Source organism: Vitis riparia, chromosome 7 (genome assembly GCF_004353265.1).
Source record: "Vitis riparia cultivar Riparia Gloire de Montpellier isolate 1030 chromosome 7, EGFV_Vit.rip_1.0, whole genome shotgun sequence".
In the NCBI taxonomy this organism is placed as follows: Eukaryota; Viridiplantae; Streptophyta; class Magnoliopsida; order Vitales; family Vitaceae; genus Vitis; species Vitis riparia.
The window spans coordinates 15,475,740-15,497,380 of NC_048437.1; the positions used below are offsets into that span (position 1 = coordinate 15,475,740).

The window sequence follows — 21,641 nt, forward strand, 5'->3', positions numbered from 1 at the left end:
TTTCATACACATAATAAATTTATTTAATTTTTAATTTTTACATTCTAAGACGGTATTTATTTTTTGTTCGGATAAAAGAAAATTAAAATATTTGATTTTTTTCTATTCAACTAAAACTTGTCTATTGATGTCAACCAACATAATTAAACCGAATTTATTGATAATAAGTTCCCTTTAGTTATATTTGTCGATATCGATATATTACTTTTAATCGAATAGAAAAAATCAAATATTTTGGTTTAAAAAAAGTCATTTCACTTTTAATAAAAATATAAGTACTTGTTTGAATATGTCTTTTGAAACTTGTTTTTTATTCTTTAATTTAAAAATAGTTTTTCAAAACAAGTTTCAAAAGACATAACCCATATTATTTTTTGTTTTTAAAAATTAGTGAAACAACTTTTATTTGTTTTCTAATTTTTTTTCTATTTCACTTTATTTTTAAAATTTATTTTCATAAAATAAAGATTAAACAGCATTAAAAAATTTTAAAAATAGTTTTTTTGTTTTTAAAAATAAAAAATTGTTTTAAAATTACACGACCCAACATGCTATAACATTTTATGTATACAATATCGGGCTGTAATTTTTAACCTTTAACGTCATTTGATTTTGTGTATTTAATAAATAAAACAATATATTTAAAAGTAAAATGATATTAAAAGAGATTTTTATATACCATGAATTTTATGATATATTAAAATAGGGGTTAAAAATGATGTTACATATTTTCAATAAATTTATTTAAGAATAATTTTTTCTGTTCTAGCACGGAAAAAAAATATTCATTCTGAAAAATTGCCATATTTATTTATTTACTTTTAACAATTTTATTGTCGGTGATTTTTAATTTTGGTAGTCATTCTTAAGCGTTATAACAAATCTACACCATTGAATAAGCCGTTCTGAATCTTGCTTAAGGTATAAGCCTTGTGTTGCTTCACTCACCAAAATGATCACAGCCGTCGAAAATAAATCCAACCGAAAAGATTGGCCCTAGTAAACTGAATTAGGCGTTATCGTCACCCACGGAGTCACAGAGCTAGTGTGCAACTTTCTCTGTCTAAAATTAAACGCAGACACTCAAACGAGAGCCAGATCTGCGTAGACAAACTGAAAACCCTTGTTTTCTCTCTCTGCTTTCCCCCCCTCTAATTTCTCTTTCTACTCTTCGGATGCGCTCGATTTTGATCGATCCCTTCTTCTTCTGATCAGATCTGAGGTAAAATGTTCGAATCTTTATGTCAACCCATAGTTCTCTTTCTTTGTCGATCTGTCGGTGTTTGGCTGCTGAGAAATTGTGGGGAAAAATAGATGGAAATTTCGAATCTTGTGATGGATATTTTGTGGCACTCCCAATTGATGTGGGATTCAAGCATTTGTTCAGTGTCCCGCGATTTCTCAGCTACCAAACGGGCCGTTGGATTAATTGGCGTGAAATTTGGTATTGTCGAGTGTGTGAGGGAATAGGAAAATGGGGGGTTCGAGTAATTCTGTGGATCATGGGTTGTGTTGGGTTTAGGAATTACTGTTTATTTTCCTGCGAACCAAACGGACCATTTGATTTGCGGAAGGTAATTGATGTATAGTTTGGATGCGTAGAGTGTGAAAGGATTACAAAATTGGAAGATTCCAATAATTGTAGATCCTGGTTTGTTATGAGGTTCGGTATTGTCCTTTATTTTCCTGCGAATCAAACAGACCTTAGGTTATGGCATGTAGGTGATGAGATGATTTGGGCTTGGGCTTGATTTGATTTGATTTGATTTGATCTAGTGTGCACTTTGAGCTCTGGCTGATGGAATTGGGCTTTGTGCAGTGAGTGAGAGAGACTACGTGATTAGAGAAGATGTTGACAAAGTTTGAAACGAAGAGTAATAGGGTGAAGGGACTGAGTTTCCACAGTAAGAGACCGTGGATCCTTGCAAGTCTTCACAGCGGTGTGATCCAGTTATGGGATTATCGGATGGGGACTCTTATTGATAGATTCGACGAGCATGATGGACCAGTTCGTGGTGTGCATTTTCACAAATCTCAGCCCCTGTTTGTGTCTGGAGGTATTAAATTATGGTTTTGAATGTGAATTTAGTTTGATTCTGCTACACATTTATGAATCTATCATTCCATTAGGGATCTGTCTATTACAATTGTACTAATGACAGTTGAAAACCTGTGTTTTGCTATTGAAAAAAGATATTTGTGTTTTTGCATTGTTCATTATTGCTTATTTTCCATAGATCTAGGAAATTGCTCACCATTTATTGCTAATAAAACTGAGGAAATGGGGGTTTTCTTCTTCACCAGGTTCAGTTAAGTCCTGTCCCAAAAAAAAGAAAAAAATTTAAGAAATAAAAATAAATCATGTTTAAAAAAATGTTTTTAATTTTTTTCTTTTTTATATTTTCTATCCTACATTACATCAGCAACTAACAGAGTATATATCATTTTGTTTTGTGATTCATTTGATGCCTATTAACATATTTTTTATACAACATCAATCTTACCCTTCTCTTGAGAAGAAAGGGAAATGGGCTGAATTATTAAGTAGAAAGGGATCTAAGGGCTTGGATGGAATCTGTTCTGTTTCTCTTTGGAAGCTAAATGAACTCAATGGAAATTTTCTGTAAAACTTGAGTTAAATTCACGGGTTATTTGACTAAGAGGGTTTTTGAAAACCCAAAATTTGAAATTTGACCTCCTACTCTTTTTTGGCAATGCTCTCGTTATTTTCTTGTAAAAATGACCCTTCCTTTTAAAACCTATCTATAAATACTTAAAATGGTAATGGGCATTTATGTAAAAAAAAATTGATTAATTTTCAAGAAAAAACATGAGAGTTGTTAGATTCACAATTTAGGGATCACTTCATCCCTTTTAACCAAAATTTCTAAATTCACAGGGCTTGTTTGGTAATGTCTGGAAGAAAAAGTTCCCTCTATAACAAAGGTTTATTTTCTTGTGAGAATTTTTATTGGAAAAACTTTCCTGCAAAACTGAACCATAAGAAAAGTTTTTTACTACTTTGTTGTGAAAGTTAAGGGCAAAAGATTTTAGTGGATAATTCCCTTTTGTGTATATTCTTCCCAACTCCAAATAGGAAAAAAGGAAATGAAACCCTAGTTCTTTCTTTTCTGTTTTCTGTTAACTTCCCCTGCGTTCAATTCTTTAATTAAAATGGCATCTGACTTTTGAATTATTTTAATTTAATGTCAGTATGATTTTTAAATGAATCAACCATGGCAGAAAGTGGTATTCAAGAATTTCAAAATGGCTTAATATGAAAACAAGATGTCAAAATTTGGAAATATTGTTGAAAGGGGACTCCTGTCTTTGCACTATAATATATTGCAAGTGGTACTTTGTTGCAGTGTTTTAATGCAGTAGATGTATTATTAAACTTGCTGCCTTTTGCAGGTGATGATTACAAGATCAAAGTTTGGAACTACAAGATGCATAGGTGTCTTTTTACCCTGCTTGGACATCTTGATTACATTCGTACTGTGCAGTTTCACCATGAGTACCCTTGGATTGTGAGTGCGAGTGATGACCAGACTATTCGCATATGGAACTGGCAATCACGCACTTGTATTTCTGTGTTGACTGGGCATAACCATTATGTAATGTGCGCCTCGTTCCACCCTAAGGAAGATCTTGTTGTGTCTGCTTCCCTAGATCAGACTGTTCGTGTTTGGGATATTGGTGCCCTGAGAAAGAAGACCGTGTCCCCTGCAGATGACATCCTGCGGTTGAGTCAGATGAATGCAGATCTTTTTGGTGGTGTTGATGCTGTTGTTAAGTATGTCTTGGAAGGTCATGACCGTGGGGTTAACTGGGCTGCATTTCATCCCACACTGCCTCTGATTGTCTCAGGAGCAGATGATCGCCAAGTGAAGCTTTGGCGGATGAATGGTAAATATGTGAAAACCGGGGCTTTATTCCCACTTAGTTTTATTTTGACATGCAATAGGTTTTAGGCTCTTTGGGGGAATTAGTTCATCTGGGCTAATTAATTCCAAAAACTAGTCCTGAAGATTGGGGCACTGTTTGACAAATACAGGGTAAAATGCCAAGTTCTTAAAAACTGGTAAGAATAATGTTTTAGTTTGTCTGAAATTTATCCTACTTGGTTAAACGATATTGAGCTAAACTGGTTTAAGTTCCTATTGAGGAAGTAAAAAATGTAAAACTTCCAAACAGGCCTCTTCTTGTATTGTGATTTTTGTACTTCTTACAGTGAACTTAAGTATTGATGCAACACATTTTTCTTCTTTTCAGACACAAAGGCTTGGGAAGTGGACACGTTGAGAGGGCACATGAATAATGTGTCATGTGTTATGTTCCATGCAAAGCAGGACATAATTGTTTCCAATTCTGAAGACAAAAGTATCCGTGTGTGGGATGTGACAAAGCGGACTGGTGTTCAAACTTTCCGCCGAGAGCATGACCGATTCTGGATTCTTGCATCTCACCCAGAGATGAACCTCCTTGCAGCTGGTCACGATAGTGGCATGATTGTATTTAAGTTGGAGAGAGAACGCCCTGCCTTTGCAGTGAGTGGTGATTCTCTGTTCTATGCAAAAGATCGCTTTTTGCGGTTTTATGAGTTTTCAACTCAAAGAGACACACAAGCGATTCCAATTCGACGGCCTGGTACTACCAGCTTGAATCAAGGTCCAAGGACTCTTTCTTACAGTCCTACAGAAAATGCTGTTCTTGTCTGTTCTGATGTTGATGGAGGATCTTATGAGTTGTATGTGATACCAAAAGATAGCATTGGTAGGGGTGATAGTGCACAAGAGGCAAAGAGAGGTCTTGGAGGATCTGCTGTTTTTGTGGCCCGAAATAGGTTCGCTGTGCTTGACAAAAGCAACAACCAAGTACTAGTCAAGAACTTAAAGAATGAGATTGTTAAGAAGGGTAGCCTCCCTATTGCTGCTGATGCAATTTTTTATGCTGGAACTGGTAACTTGCTGTGTAGGGCTGAGGATAGAGTGGTTATATTTGATCTCCAGCAGAGGATTATTCTGGGTGATCTTCAAACACCCTTTGTCAAGTATATTGTTTGGTCAAATGACATGGAAAGTGTTGCGTTGCTCAGCAAACATGCTATTATTATTGCCAGCAAGAAACTCGTTCACCAATGTACGCTTCATGAGACAATCCGTGTAAAGAGTGGAGCCTGGGATGATAATGGTGTTTTTATTTACACAACCCTGAATCACATCAAATACTGCCTGCCCAATGGAGATAGTGGGATAATTAGAACCCTTGATGTTCCCATATATATCACTAAGGTTTCTGGAAATACTATCTTTTGCTTGGATCGTGATGGAAAGAACAGGGCAATAGTTATTGATGCCACAGAATATATTTTCAAGCTCTCACTACTGAAGAAGAAATATGACCATGTTATGAGCATGATAAGGAACTCACAGCTCTGTGGGCAAGCAATGATTGCCTATTTGCAGCAGAAGGGTTTCCCTGAAGTTGCTCTCCATTTTGTGAAAGATGAGAGAACTCGGTTCAATTTGGCACTGGAAAGTGGAAACATCCAAATTGCAGTTGCCTCAGCCAAGGAAATTGATGAGAAAGATCATTGGTATAGACTGGGGGTTGAGGCTCTTCGTCAGGGCAATGCAGGCATTGTGGAATATGCCTACCAGAGGACGAAGAATTTTGAAAGGTTATCTTTCCTTTATCTCATAACTGGGAATATGGAAAAACTGTCCAAAATGCTGAAAATTGCTGAAGTAAAAAATGATGTCATGGGTCAGTTTCATAATGCTCTATATTTGGGTGATGTTCGAGAGCGTGTTAAGATTTTGGAGAATGCTGGCCATTTGCCACTTGCATACATCACTGCTTCGACCCATGGGCTACATGATGTTTCTGAGCGACTAGCTGCTGAGTTGGGAGATAATGTTCCACCTTTGCCTGAGGGAAAAGTACCCTCCCTTCTGATGCCACCACCCCCCATCATGTGTGGTGGAGATTGGCCTCTTTTGAGAGTTATGAGAGGTGTATTTGAGGGTGGACTGGATAACATTGGTAGGAGTGCCCCAGAAGAAGATGAAGAGGCTGCTGATGCTGATTGGGGAGAGGAACTTGATATGGCTGATGTGGATGGCTTGCAGAATGGGGATGTTGGAGCAATTTTGGAAGATGGAGAAGTTCCTGAAGAAAATGATGAAGAGGGAGGATGGGACCTTGAGGATTTGGAGCTCCCTCCAGAGCCAGATACACCCAGGGCTTCTGTCAATGCACGTTCTTCAGTTTTTGTGGCCCCAACTCCTGGGATGCCAGTAAGCCAGATTTGGACCCAGAGATCATCTCTTGCTGCAGAACATGCAGCAGCTGGCAATTTTGATACTGCAATGCGGTTGTTGAGCAGGCAACTGGGAATACGGAACTTTGCTCCTTTAAGATCCATGTTTCTTGATCTTCACAGTGGAAGCCACACCTATCTACGTGCCTTTTCAACTACACCAGTGATATCACTGGCAGTTGAGCGTGGATGGAATGAGTCTGCTAGCCCTAATGTGCGGGGCCCACCAGCACTTGTTTTCAATTTCTCTCAGTTGGAAGAGAAGCTTAAGACTGGTTACAAGGCTACAACAACTGGCAAGTTTACTGAGGCTCTTCGGCTTTTCCTCAGTATTCTCCACACCATTCCTTTGATTGTGGTTGAGTCAAGAAGGGAAGTAGATGAAGTTAAGGAGTTGATTATTATTGTCAAAGAGTATGTCTTGGGTCTGAAAATGGAGCTTAAGAGGAGGGAAATCAAGGACGATCCAGTGCGGCCGCAAGAGCTTGCAGCCTATTTCACTCACTGCAACCTTCAAATGCCTCACTTAAGGCTTGCGTTGCTGAATGCGATGACTATTTGCTACAAGGCTAGGAACCTCAGTACAGCTGCTAACTTTGCGAGGAGGCTCCTAGAGACAAACCCCACTATTGAGAACCAAGCAAAGACAGCCAGGCAAGTACTGCAGGCTGCTGAACGGAACATGACCGATGCCTCGCAGTTGAACTATGATTTCAGGAATCCATTTGTGGTTTGTGGGGCAACATACGTGCCGATTTATCGAGGACAGAAGGATGTCTCTTGCCCATTCTGTAGTTCCCGGTTTGTGCCTAGCCAGGAAGGGCAGCTTTGTAGTGTTTGTGATCTTGCAGTTATTGGGTCGGATGCTTCAGGTTTGCTCTGTTCTCCTTCCCAGATAAGATGATCAAGCTGCTGAACCAGGAGCATTTTTAAACTCATCCTTTTGGCAGTGGAACTGGTCATGTCAATTGATTCATCTCTGCAAGCAAAGGTAAGAAATACTAAAGAAAGAGTTAAGTTTCAAATGAATTGTTTGTGCTCTCTCCTTTTTGTTGGCTTTTATCCTTTTCTTCCCCTTTATTTAGTTGATTATGATTTTAAATGTAATAAACAACTTGAGAATTTTGACTTTGGCTATTTTTGTTAGTTGTTCATAGACAAGAATGGCTGAGGGCCTCTGTTAAATTAGATGTCATAGGCAAGACGACTTGCATGTCGGTGTACGCAGATGCCATTGGGCAAACCTGCTTATTTCTGTGATGAATGCAGGGTTTCTATTGGTTGGCCATGAAAGAACTATTACAATTTCTATATTTTTGCAATGTTTAGGTAATTGATATTTATTTTTTGGTATCCTTTCAAAAGTCTTCAATTCTTTCTCCTTCCTGACTTCATTGGAGATTCCAAGGGTTTTTGGTGGTTCAGTTCCCTAACTATGTGAGTTTTTTCACATTCCCATTGTTCCTGTTTAGTGATTTCCAGTGGCTATCCGCAGGATCTATAGATTAGCCTACCTGACAAAGCATATGAAGTCAAGAGACCATAGATTATCCTATAGATTGGTTTATGGTCTTGATTTGAGTATATTGAATGTTTGGAGGTTGCTTCTTAACTGCAGGATTGAAATATCACTCACTCTTTTAGAATTCATCTTGCACAATACCCAAATTGGTAGTAGCAGCTGCTATACATAGCGATCTGAGTCTAATCTTGTGCTTTGAGAAGTATTTTGATTGCCTTTTTCTACCCGGCACCAAAGCTTAACTGCTAGGGGTTTGAAAGAGCTTAGGATTTTGTAGATTTGTGTTGGGTTGAGGCCTTGAGAAGCCTACTTCAAAATATTGATGTATGTAATAAGGATTTTCCTATGCTACCAAGGGCTACCTTTGTGGTGGTCACGTGGCTAAATGGGTCTTATTACTTGCTACTTAGCTCCAATTTCCTTTTATTTTATTTATATTATTGTCCCCTTTCTATATACTTCTGTTCGAACGGTCCAAATTTACCCAAAATTTAATATTACGTATTAAAGGCAGCAGCTGCGACTTCTTTTCTTTTTTTCCTTCGTGATGTCAATAGAATGAAAAAAGAAAATGGTAAAAGATTAGTGGTTTTTTTTTTTTCCTTTTTCTTTTCTGTGATATAAAAAAAGCACTAGGGTATTACAGGGAGGTTACGAGAGTCGAATGTCTTCGTATTTGGATAATGATTTCGTTTTCTTGTTTCGTGTCTCATTTCGTTGTCTTGTTATTTCTTTACATTTGGTTGGGCTTTGTTTGGGAAGTATTTTAAAAAATAATTTTGAAAAATAATTTTTGAGAACAATTTTTAAAAAACTATTTTATGATGTTTTATAAAACAAAAATATGCATAGAAACTTGAAATATTTTTTATGTCTTTTATATTTTTAAATATGTTTTAAAAATAATTTTTATATATAGTATTTTATTTTTAATCCTGTAGTGTTTTATTTATACTCATTTTTCGTATTTATATAACTATTTTTAAAAATAAGTTTTAGAGAATAAGTGAAAACATTTGAAAATAATTAAAATATGTTATCTGAAAATTGTGATTTTTGTTTTTAAGAATAGAAAAATGTTTTTTTTGTTTTTTTTCTTTGTTTTTTTATTTAGAAAACTAGAAAATTGTTTTAAAAAACAGTTACTAAACAAGGCATTGAAGTCTATTTTTGGGCTTTAATCAATGGTTTAAATCTAATTATAACGTCCAAATTTAATGCTCCATATTGATATCAAATCGGTACTTTAGGATTTTTTTATTTTATTTTTAAAGCAAAGAAAGTAATCTTTTATTATTTATGAAAATTTTGAGGAAAATAAAATAAAAAATTGGACGTATTTTTTCCTCATTTTTCTTAACATTTGATAAGGAAAATGGAACCTTCTAATGTCGTATTTAAGGCGTGAGGGATTGACTAAGGTAGGGGGAAGGCAACATTTCGATAAGAGTAAAAAAAAATTAAATAGTAAAATAAAAACTTTAATGCAAAAAATTACTTCATCATAATTATTTGTTTTCTTAGCCTCGAACATGGAAGCAAACATCTCATTGTTCATAGAGAGCATATTCCCTCCCTCTACTATAGTAGATCGATATTGCTCATATAATGAAAGCATATCTTGGTCCATAAATCTTAATAGCTTTTATTTGACCACCCATATCTACCTTCACATTGTACAATTTAACTAATGCAAAAAGCTTTGTGAGCTTTTAGTATACAAAGTTTTTCAACATCTTCTAGTAATTTTTTAAATGATGTTAGATCAATCAAGCACTCAACTTTTGTAGCATGAACCATTTGTAGTGTACTAACACCATCATCACAATCCATTGTATCATAATATTATGCCAATTCATTTGATTGTCCACTAGTAGGGCCCACTTTTACATGTCAATACTATATACGATAACTCTGGATAACTTTAGTCAATACAATTGACAAACGTATGTTCCTAAATCTTGTTACATGTATGATTGATTAAGTTTTAAGTTATTGTGAGGACAAACTAATAACTATGCTTATTGGTTATAAAGTTGTGACAATTGATACCATTTATTGAAATGACAAATCTAAGGTTTTTAGAATTTGAAGCAAATTCAAGCCACATTTGGTTTACTAGTTGTCATGTTGAGAAATCTATTGGGTGTTGAAGTTGATCGTAAGTTTCTCTTGTGCATGTGATAAATGACAAATCTAAGGTTTCTAGAATTTGAAGTAAATTCAAGCCACATTTGGTCCACTAGTTGTCATGTTAAGAAATTTATTGTTTGTTGAAGTTGACCATAAGCTTCTCTTCCTTGTGCATGCGATTTTAGGTTTTTAGTTGTTTTGGGAGATTGAAACATCCTTTTAAACCTATGGATGGGTGGGATATATCACAACACCTTTGCAAGAATCCTCTTGGTGTTTCTCACCCCAGCATTGTTTATCTATTACCTTGACATTCCATAAGTAGGACATAAAGATGCATCTTTCAACTCATTCTTATAAAGTATTAGTCATTTGGACATGCATGTATCTAGGGCATACATGCACTCTATAAGATCCAAGGCTTGGGAATGAAGGATTGTGGAGTTCCCTACACCACGTTTTCCTTGTCTCTTACACTTAAGCTTATTAACCTATCTTTGCCCCGCATGGACAACAAGTGTAGTATGTTGCACCCTTAAGTGCTCTGCGTCCAACTCAATATGACAAGAAATATCAATAAAAGTTTTGATATTCTAGTGGTAATTGAGCACAAGTTTCATTTGCCCCCATAATTTAGGTAAATGGTGGATAACAATTGTGGCATGTTCTTCATTAGTCAAGTTACTACCAATTGCCTTTAAGTCACAAATTAATACTAACATTGTCCTTAAATGTTCAACCATAGTGTGTTTGGGATCTATTACAGATTGCTCGAACTTTAAAATAAGTGCTCCCAACCTAGTTATAAATATTATACCGTAAGCAATCTTGAACCTATTCCACATGTTTCCCGAACTATTTTATATTAATTTTAGATAGTCACATTTTCTAGTCACTTAATTTTTTGCCTATACTTTTTTTTGGCAAAATATTTGTTCATTTCTTTTAATATTAAAATGATTTTGGTGAATAAATTAAGATAAAACTAAGGGTTGTTTGTTTTTTTAATTTCAAGTCTTAAAGTATATATATATATAAAATAAATGAATAAATAAAACAATAATAATAAATAATAAATAAAAACAAACAACATGGAGTTGTTAATTTATTTATTTATTTTTAACTTGAGTCATAAAATAAGTTATTTCAAGATTTAAGATGGAAGTAAAAAAAAAATTACTTTTTTCATTAAGACAAATTTCTTAGGAAAAATAATAAATTAAAAAATAATCAATTTTAAAAATAACTTAAATATTAGAGCAAATTGTTCTTAGACCAACTCACTTATTTTAAGACTTAAGTTAAAGAAAACAAAGAAAAAGCAAATAATTTACTTGAGTTAAATTAAGAATTGTTCATATTTAAGACAAAAAAACAATTAGCATCTTAATACTAAACAATATTAAGTACCGTTTACACTTAAATTAAATTAGGTTATATTTAAATTTAAAACAATAAAATAATAAATTTTTAAGATTGAGGATAAAAGTAAAAAAAAATATTTTTTCCATTAAAACAAAAGTACCTCACAAAAAATATTAAGTTAAAAAAACAATTATAAAAATAACGATTTATAAAAAAACAATTTGTTTCAAAACTTAAGTAAAATAAAACAAAACAATAAAAAGAAGTTGTTTATTTATTTATTTATAACTTAAGTCTTAAAGCAAGTTGTTTTTTAAGTAAGATGGAAGTAAAAAAAATACATTTTTTCATTAAAACAAATTATCTTAGGAAAAATAATAAATTAAAAAATAATCCATTATAAAAATAATTTAAGAATTGAAGCAGATGGTTTTAAGAATCAACTCACTTGCTTAAGACTTAAGTGAAAGAAAACAATGACAAATACATAATTTAATACTTAACTATTAAGTATTATTTACTTGAGTTAAATTAAGCTTTGTTCAGATTTAAGACAAAAAAAAATTACTACCTTAATACTAAACACTATTAAGTACAATTTATACTTAAGTTAAATTAAGTTCTTTTTAAATTTAAGACAATAAAACAATAAATCTTTAGAATGTACTAAATTAAGGATAAATACTAGATTAATAGATAAAATTACAAAATGATATGCTTTCTCAACTTTGCCCAAGTGCGATATGGACCTGACTGACACTCAACTAACCCAAACCAAAGTGCTATATGGGCAGGCCCATACAAAAAAAAATGTCTCAGATGCTCTATGGGCCATGGGCCATTCAGCAAAAATAATTCCGTTGCCGGGACTTGAACCCGGGTCTCTCGGGTGAGAGCCGAGTATCCTAACCAACTAGACTACAACGGAGTTGGTCGTGTATTTCAAATTAAACTATATTAACGTTAGATCATTTTACAAAACCAACTTGCAGCATATCCATGGAATTTGCAAATTTTTTTTCCTTGAAACCCAATTATGAGTTAGATTATTTATCCACGAATGGAAATTATGGAGATCAGCAGACAGTTGTGATAATTTATGTGTTTATTTGTAAGGAAATTATATAGATATCCCACCTTATAGATGAGATGTAAATTGAAGTAGGCAAAGTGTAATTGGGAATGGATCAACGGTTAAAAAGAAAGGTATATTATAATATGAAAGAAGAAATGGAAGAGGATAGATGAAGAGTTTCGATGTCATATCAAAATGTGACATTGAGGAAAATGAAAGATTGAAAGAGATCATCTTTGCAATTGGTAAAGTAAAAAACTAAGGTACCTCAATTGCTTATTCAAAACCATTCAAATTTTCTTTATAACAATCTATATCCAATCATGTAGATATTATTTGTTTTGAACCTAAAATGTCATTTACAACTTTAAAAGACATTTGCAATGTTAAAAGGAACTTATACATATATATCTATTAGAAACTCCATTTTATTCGATATGTGACATTATAAACACCTCTTATATAAGCACAATGTCTTCATTGTGTCCTACAAGATTGTAGGATCAAATAGAAAAACACCCCGTATGAAGTTAAACGAACTCATACCAAGGTCAGGAATTGACTTTGATATCATTTGTAATGACTTGTACCCAACTATGTAGATATTATTTGTTTTGAACCCAAATAGACCTTCACAGCTTTAAAACACGTTTACCAGTAAAAAATTAATTAAGATATTTTTATCAAAAAAAAAAAAAAATCATGTTTCATATTTCCAAAAGGTCAAGCTACTTTTTCAAATGAGATATTGTTTTATCAATCGTAGCTAAATAATTAAAAGTAAATAATGGTGCAAATTCATCAAGTACTTGATAAACACAATAACACAAATATGTCATCATTTGTAAAATGATCAATATGAAAATGATATAGCTAAAACAAATGTAATAATGTTTTAAATATGTAGCTATTAGCATGTGATAAAGCTAAATGAAGTTTTTTTAAATTTTTTTTACAAATATTAATAAATTTATATTTTTATCTTTATGATATTTATTCCAAAAATACAAAAAAGAAGATACAATACTTTTAAGTTTTTGAATTTTTTTTTAATATTTTTTTAACTTATTGTAATTATTTTTAATTTTAATAATATATAAATTATATATTTATTATATTATGCCCAAAATAACTTTTGCATTCAATGTAAAATAGTTAAACTAATTTCATATATAAACATGAAAGCAAGCTCCAATTAAAGCAAGACTTGTCATAGTAAAGATGTAAGTGTAACCATGGAAATGACTCATCCTATAAATTCATAGATGTTGAGATGAATCAAAGTATTTCAAGGAAGATTTAAAACTGGTGACATAAATATATTTATGGATTAAAGCAAGCATGTCACTCATGGAACAAATATTTTGATCAAATAGTCAAAACTTCTGACTTTGATCAAAATGAGAATGAGTTTTATGTGTATAAAAAGGTTCAAGGAAACACAGTATGTGGAAATCTGGAGGAAATTTGGAATGTACAGTTGTATGCATAGTTGTGTTACAATTATAGTTGTCATAGTTGTGTTAGAGTTGCGTCACAATTGTGATATAGTTGTATTTCTTATTATAATTTTATTTTATGATTTTATGATAAACTTTCTCTCCTAAAATCAAAGATTAAATTTCTTTGCCAAAGAAAATGACCTCAACCATTCATGTATAAATATTGTTTACAGTAATCAATTTGAAAATAAGAGAGAAAAATAAAAAGTTTTTTTTTTCTTTCTCAAATTTCTTCATGGTATCAAATCTAATTCTAGACTATTCAATCTATCCATGACCAAATATGGGATGGCCACCAAGGACTCCTTAACCCCAAAAGTCACCCCCACTTAAGAAGCTTTTATTTTGAGCAACAATAGAGAATCAAATGGTACTACTCTTCTTATTATTGAACACAAATCGAATAGGCAAAACTATCTTCAATAGTCTCATATAGTCATGATGTTCATATGTGACAAAGGGAAGGATAACTGTCTCACCAGTGCAATGCCTTAATCTACGAAAGAGACATAAGATTCAAATGATGGAAGACTAAGAATAATATGGTTATATCTTAGTTAATTAACTCAATGAACAATGATGTAGGGAAAAAATTTATACCCTATGAAATGGCACATGAAATCCGAGAAATGGCAAGGGAGACTTCTTCTGATATAAAAGACATAATAGAATCATTTGAAATAGAATGGATCATCCATGATTTACACCAAGGTGATTTGTTTGTCACTCAATATTTTAGTCTTTTAATTCGCTATTGGCAATAATTGGACATGTAAGAAACCACCGAATGGAATTGCCCAACGAATACAAGAAAATCATTGAGAAGAAACAAACCTAAAATTTTTTATTAAGGGTAAACAAAAATCTAGATGAAGTTCAAGGCAAAATATTGGTAACTAAACCTTCACCCAACATCCGAGAAGTTTCCTTAGAAGTGCACTAAGAAGAAAGTAGAAAGTCATGTTGGGGTCATAAACCAATCAACCTGTCTCTAAGAATTTAACCTTAGTGGCTCGAGGTCCTCTCTATCATTTTAATGATAACTGACCAAGAAAAGGGAGACCTTGGTGTGATCACTATCGAAAACCAGGTCACATCAAGGACAATTGCTAGAAAATCCATGGGAAATCAATGGATTGGAAGTCATCGCATCCTCAAAATGATGGAAAAAGTTGAGGACACCATGTCACCATTGAGGATAACCCAGCATCACTTAATTCTAGTCCATTTAGCAAAGAGCAATTGGAACTGTTGCAAAAAATATTCAACTATTCCCAACAAAGGGCAAATTCCTCTAATTCTATCATCAAATTCAAATCCTTAGCTTGAAAATATAATTTTCTTGCTGTCTTGAAAATAGAAAGGAAAATTGAAGTCCTTGGATTGTTGACTTGGGAGCTTTTGATCAAATGATTGGAAATGCCAAAAATTTTCAAAAATTATATATTTTGTTTTGGGAATTTTACGGTTCATATGGTTGATGGTTCTTTTTCAAAGATGGTTGGTACAAGTTTTGTTGCCATCTTTAAGGACCTAATTCTTAACTATGTTCTTTTGGTTTTGTACTTGGATTGCAATTTGTTGTCCATTAGTAAACCGACTCAAGAAAAAAACTTTGTAATTAAACTTTTCCCAAACCATTATGTTCTTTAGGATTTGAATTCAAGGAAAACATTTGACAATGTTGAAGTATGTTCAAGACTCTAAATCTTCAAAGCTACTTATTATATTGAAAAACAACCTCAATTGATAGTTGTTGAAAAACAATATCTTTATATTTTTAATTCTAATAAAGATAATGATGTTATGTTGTGACAGTATCATCTAAAATATCTTAGTTTCTTGTATCTCAAAAACTCTTTCTATCATTATTCACTAAAAGTTCAAATGTTCTTCAATGCAAAATTTGTCACTTATATAAGAATTTTTTTAAGTCTTATTTGTTAGGAATTTGAGGCTAATCCAAACTATGATAATCACCCTAGAGGAGAGGAGGGAGGGGGGAGGGGGGGGGGGGGGGGGGGGGGTAAATAAGGTGATGGTCTCTTTTTCACAAATTTAAACTATATAAAAATAAGAGACAATTATATGCAAATATATAATAAACAAAATAAACACAATTGCATATAATTTAAAAGAGTTAGGGAAGAGAGAGTGCAAACACGAGAGTTTATAGTGGTTCGACACTTCCTTGCCTACGTCCACTTTCCTCAACCTTCTAATCGAGTGAGAGTTCCACTATCTTGAAGCTTCAACCAAGCTTCCAATCTCTTTACAATTGGATTATGGTTCCAATTCACTCTCTTGGACTTTTGGCTCCAAGCACCCTTTACACTTCTTAAGAGTTATCCCACTCTTGAACAACCTCTCAAGTGATACTCCTCACTTGAGAAAATTCCTCTCAAAGATATACAAAGATTGATCTTAAAAAAATCCTAGTAATAGAACTTTAGGCTCAAAGATACAAAAAAAACTAGGATTGAATGGTGCACTAAAGATATGCAAGTTATGAAACAATGGTGCACTCAAAAACACTCTTTCAAGGCTCAAATATATTCAAAAATGATTTAGGAAGGTTAAGCTCATGAAACAATGAAGATTGGAGCTTTTTTATAGAAGAAAAAAGTCAAACTAGCCGTTGAGGGTTCGACCGGTTGAGCTAGGGGTCGACCGGTTGACTAGCCGTTAGGAAAAGTGACCGTTGGGCCTCAACCGGACCTCGACTGGACCTCAACCGGTTGAGTTTCAACCTTGACCGGGAAAAGAAGGCCATTGGGAGAGAGAAACTTTTTGGCCTTCCTCAATCGGTTCTCGACCGGTTGAACCGGTTGAGCCATTTTTTTTGGCTCAACACTCAACCTTTTTCAACTTAAAACCTTTTAACACAAGTTTGAAAATCATTTAACACAAGGTTTTAGTTGAAAACATGAAACCATCCAATTCTTAAGATATTTAAAACAATATTACTCTTGGATGATTTTGGTGCATAAATAAAGAATGAAATACATGAAAGTCCTAGTGCACCAACAACCTTACAAAGAGATTTTAAGAAGCTTTGGTCTTGAAAAACTCTTTTCTTTGAGGAGGTCTTCTTCTTCATGATTTCTCATTGGCTTGATTTGTCTTTGAATTGCCACTTTAGAAGTCGTCTTGCCTAATCACACTTGAAATATGATCATTAGTTCTAAACTTTGTTTTTTTATCATCAAAATCAAGATTAACCAAACCTTGGTTTTACATTATTCAATTCAATCATACAAATCATCTCATCTTTTTTCCATGATACATAATGATGTTTAGAGGTCATCTAATATAAAGAACATAACAGGGACTAGATAGTTTGTCATTTGTAAATGATCATACTAAAATTTCTTAGATATTTCTAATGAAAGAAAAATAAAAAATGGGACAAATTTTCAAAAAAATTTATAACATGATCCAAACCTAGTTTCATGCTAAAATACTAAGTATTGAAAATCGAGAATGCTAAATATTGTTTTAATTCTATCCTAGGGGATTAAGAAAAGACATAGTTCATCAAAGTTCTCAACAAAATGAGATAGTCAGAAAAAAGAATAGACACCTATTAGAAGTTACAAGGGCCCTTATGTTCTCTTCCCATGTCCCAAAGAATTTTTTTGGGGAGAAATTGTATTTACTGCAACCTATCTCATCAATAAAATGTCTTTCCATTTCTTGAGTTTTCAAACACCATGTAAAGTCTTTCTCAAAGCATACCCTAAGACTCGACTCATCTCCTCCACTCCATTGAAAGTGTTTGGTTGCACAATGTTTATTCACACTTCCCAACAACATCGAAGTAGGCTTGATCTGGCCTCTAAGTTTATTTTCCTAAGATACTTTCCAAACCAGAAGGGCTATAAGTATTACTTTCTTGTCATAAAAAAGTTATACACCTCCATGGATGTGACATTCTTTGAAAATCAACCATGTTACCCTTAAACCAATATTCATAGAGAGAATAAAATTTAGGAATACCAATTTTGAGAAATAGAAATCATAATCAAACCTCAAACACTTGAATCTATCATAGTCACAACTCTATTCCTATCTTTCCTACTCCAAATTTTTTATTCCATAGACACTAAGTTGAGTACTCATTTTCACATAAACCAATCTCAAACTATCAATAATAGTCAGTTCATTATCTACTCAAGGAAAAAAAAAATAGTAATATCAAGAAAATATAAAGCAACAAACACATCTTAAGTTAGTACATGAAATTGAACATAATTTGGTCTCAAAAGAGCCATTTAAGTAACATTAATTCTAATCCTAATGAGTCAAAAGATGAATTCAATTTTTCAATTACCGAAAGGAAATGAGAAAGATCTTGCACAAATCATCTGATTCATAACTTTGTCTTCTATAAGTGTTTGTCATCAGGTTATCGGGTTTTTATTTCTAATCTTATGAATATTTAGATTCCTAACAAAATCTAAGAAGCTCCACAAATACCTGAATTGAAGACAACCATTGAGGAAGAGATTCAAGCTCTTGAAAAGAATGGGAAACAGGAGTTTGATAAACTTCCAAAATGAAAAAATTTGATTGGAAGTAAATGAATCTTCATAGTCAAGTACAAAGCAAACGGGAGTATTAACAAATACAAAGTTTGGCTAGTTGCTAAGGGATTTATGTAGTCTTACAGAATTAACTACCAAGAAACTTTTATTCTAGTCGCCAAATTGAACACAATATGTGCTTTATTGTCACTAGTTGCTAATTGAGATTGGCTTCATCAATTGGACATCAAGAATGTCTTCCTTAATAGTGAATTAGAAGAAAAAGTGTAAATGAGAATTCCTTCAGGCCTTAAGATTGAGACAAATATTATAAAGTCTGCAGACTAAAAAAATCCCTATATGGTCTCAAGCAATCTTCTTAGGCTTGATTTAATTATTTTACTAAGCTTGTAAAAAGGTTTGGTTACTACAATGTTAGTCTGACCACACTCTATTTGTAAAATACACGGTTGACGAAAGAAATGTCATTATCATCATTTATGTGGATAACATAATTCTCATTGGAGATCATGAGGAAGAAATAGACAAACTCAAGAGTTTTCTTGCCCATGAGTTTGAAATTAAAGACTTGGGGAATCTCACATATTTTCTTGGGATGGAAATTGCTAGATAAAAAATGGGTATTGCAGTCTCCAAACGTAAGTATGTTTTATACTTGCTAAAGGAGACTAGGATGCTTAGTTGTAAACTTACAAACACGCTTATGGACTACACTACTAAACTAGGAATTGCTCTAATCGATAAAGGAAAATATTAAAGACTTATAGGGAAACTCATCTATCTTTCTCACACAAAACCAAACATTGTTTTTTCAATTAGTGTAGTTAGACGATTCATGAATAATCCAACTGAGGAACATATGAAAATTGTGTATCATATTCTAAGATATCTCAAAATGATCGTCCAACCCAAAGTGCTATATGGGCCTATCTAAAAAAAAAAAGTCTCAAAGTAACAAACTAAATAAAATAAAAAAATAAAAAATTAATTTTGTTATTGGGACTTGAACCCGAGTCCTCTTAGGTGAGAGTTGAGTATCCTAACCAGCTAGACTACAATTAAAGTAATAACATATTTTCAATTAAACAATAAAATCATATTTTTTTACAAATTACAACTCAACATTTACAACCCAACTTAAGGGAGAGTGTAGAAATTTGGAGGAAATCTAGAACAGACAACTATATTATAGCTACAGTTGTGTTGTAGTGGTGTTAGAATTGTTCATAGTTGCGATATAGTTCTATTTCTTATTTCAATTTTATTTCCTAATTTTATGAGATACTTTCTATTCTAAAATCAAGGATTAGATTTCTTTTTTAAGACATATAACCTCAGTCATTCATGTATAAATATCAATGCAATAATCATATATATAGGCTAAAGAAAGTAATTTGTATGCTTTTTCTTTAAGAAATTAATACACTTCAACAAATCATATATATTGCATACATATCAAAGAACAAACAAAACAACCACAATATAAAGTAACATAGAGTAGCCTAACTATAATATAAAGTGCATAAAGTAACTCGGACTAGGAAGTCTACTAATTATAAATTAGATGAGATTACAACTTGAATTACTATACTTATAGAAAATAAACCATTGAGATTGAAACATCTCTATAAACCCAATGCCATCCAAAAATCTAAAAATTAAAATACTTTTAAAAACAAATAAATAAATTGAAGAATAAATTTGAAGTGATAAATGATGAAATCTATAGAAAAAAAGTAAGTCTTGAAAGACTCTAAGAAAAGCTTCTTGGCGACTAAACAGTCACCTCTAATGGTCCAAAGCCTCAATGGTAGTTAAAGACATTAAAGAACATGCAAACGTCGTAACTCTCTTTAAAATCCTCTGGTTTGCTTGGAGTGCACCCATGGAAATGTCTTAGCCAAATATTAGGTTTTGTTTTTTTAAGTGAGAGATGATATTAAGATGAGATATTTATATCCCTAGATGAAAATATCCTATGCCAATGCACAAGATTTTTATATCCATATAGAGAATTAGAAATAAGTTTCGAATGACTTATCCCTCTCTATTCCCATTAGGTCACAGTCCAAACATGAGATTGAGATTTTAACCAAACGCAACCTAAATTCTTGGCTCCATGCATAGTGAGTGTATGTATATATTTTCACTCTACTACATTTTGCTATTACAAGTTTCATGCAAATTCCAAATAACTCAATATTTCATATCAACATTAAAAACATTGAATCAAATTGTTATTTCAACAATTTTTTTTAAAGCTCAACAAGTGCTTCTATACATGTTTGGTTGATTTTATTTAAAGAGTTTGTAGTTTAAAAAAAGAACTTAATATAAGTGAGGAAAATGTTGTTTATGATAAGCTCTTTATTTTGACTTATGCACAAAGTTCTTTCATATTTAATAAAACTTTTACAATACTATTATTACCCGTTAAAATTATAACATTGACTTCAACTTCAATTTTTAATTAAAGTGAAAAACGTAAAACTATTCCGAACGAGACTTCACTCACTAAAATGATCTTGGCTGAATTTTTTTTTTCTCTAATTCCTCTACCTTATTTCAATTTCCTTGCTACCAAATTGACAATCTATTCTCTTGAACATTGATTTGAAGGTAAATGAAGAACTAGATAATCATTTCTTATGGTATCAAAACTTCTTATGATTTGATATATTACAACTTAACATAAGTTTGACCCAATTTTGGAGTGAAACTTGTGACATCTTTCCTTCATTTCTCAAGAATAAAATAAATAGGAGTATTTCTTCTTTCTTTGAAATTCTTTTCTTCAAAATAGAGAATGGATGGTCTATGCCTTCATAAGAAATTCTTTTGAGTTATTATAATTATTTTTCATTGATATAATAATACATTAATTGTGTTAAACTTGGTGTTAATTTTAATCCACAAATAATTATTAAAAAATAAATATACTTTGTAAAAATTTTAAATGATGAAACATGAATATTAAGAGTTATTTTAATTTTTTTCTCCTAACATAATGATACTCAATAATTAATTTTTAAAAATTAAAAACATTTATATATAAAATTGTATGGACAATAATGATCCGCACCCAATCGTGTAGATATTATTCACTTTAGGTTCAAAGGGACCCTCACCCAACTTATACATATATAATGTTAGAAACTTTCTTTCTTATTCG

General features: G+C 32.5%; 1 protein-coding gene and 1 non-coding gene across 3 annotated transcripts; one reads left to right on the forward strand and one right to left on the reverse strand.

The window, feature by feature from the left end:
- Positions 1-1,064: 1,064 nt before the first annotated feature.
- On the forward strand, positions 1,065-7,638 carry LOC117917847 (coatomer subunit alpha-1). 2 transcript variants are annotated; one of them, XM_034834276.1, is made up of 4 exons: positions 1,065-1,222; positions 1,777-2,057; positions 3,415-3,909; positions 4,276-7,638. In XM_034834276.1, the coding sequence occupies exons 2-4, from the start codon at positions 1,850-1,852 to the stop codon at positions 7,227-7,229; spliced, it is 3,657 nt and encodes a 1,218-aa protein (XP_034690167.1). In that variant the 5' UTR covers positions 1,065-1,222; positions 1,777-1,849; the 3' UTR covers positions 7,230-7,638. The 2 variants fall into 2 exon arrangements, with proteins under 2 accessions (XP_034690167.1, XP_034690166.1); XM_034834275.1 differs by having other exon boundaries at positions 1,066-1,222; positions 1,820-2,057.
- A 4,562-nt stretch (positions 7,639-12,200) lies between these two features.
- Positions 12,201-12,273, reverse strand: TRNAE-CUC. Its single transcript has one exon. It is a non-coding gene; the product is annotated as a tRNA-Glu (tRNA).
- Between the last annotated feature and the right edge of the window lie 9,368 nt (positions 12,274-21,641).

Coding starts and splice junctions, on each gene's coding strand:
- LOC117917847 (XM_034834276.1), top strand. CDS start 1,850: ATGTTGACAAAGTTTGAAACGAAGAGTAATAGGGTGAAGGGACTGAGT. Junction 2,058..3,414: donor GCCCCTGTTTGTGTCTGGAG/GTATTAAATTAT, acceptor TGCCTTTTGCAG/GTGATGATTACAAGATCAAA. Junction 3,910..4,275: donor GAAGCTTTGGCGGATGAATG/GTAAATATGTGA, acceptor TCTTCTTTTCAG/ACACAAAGGCTTGGGAAGTG.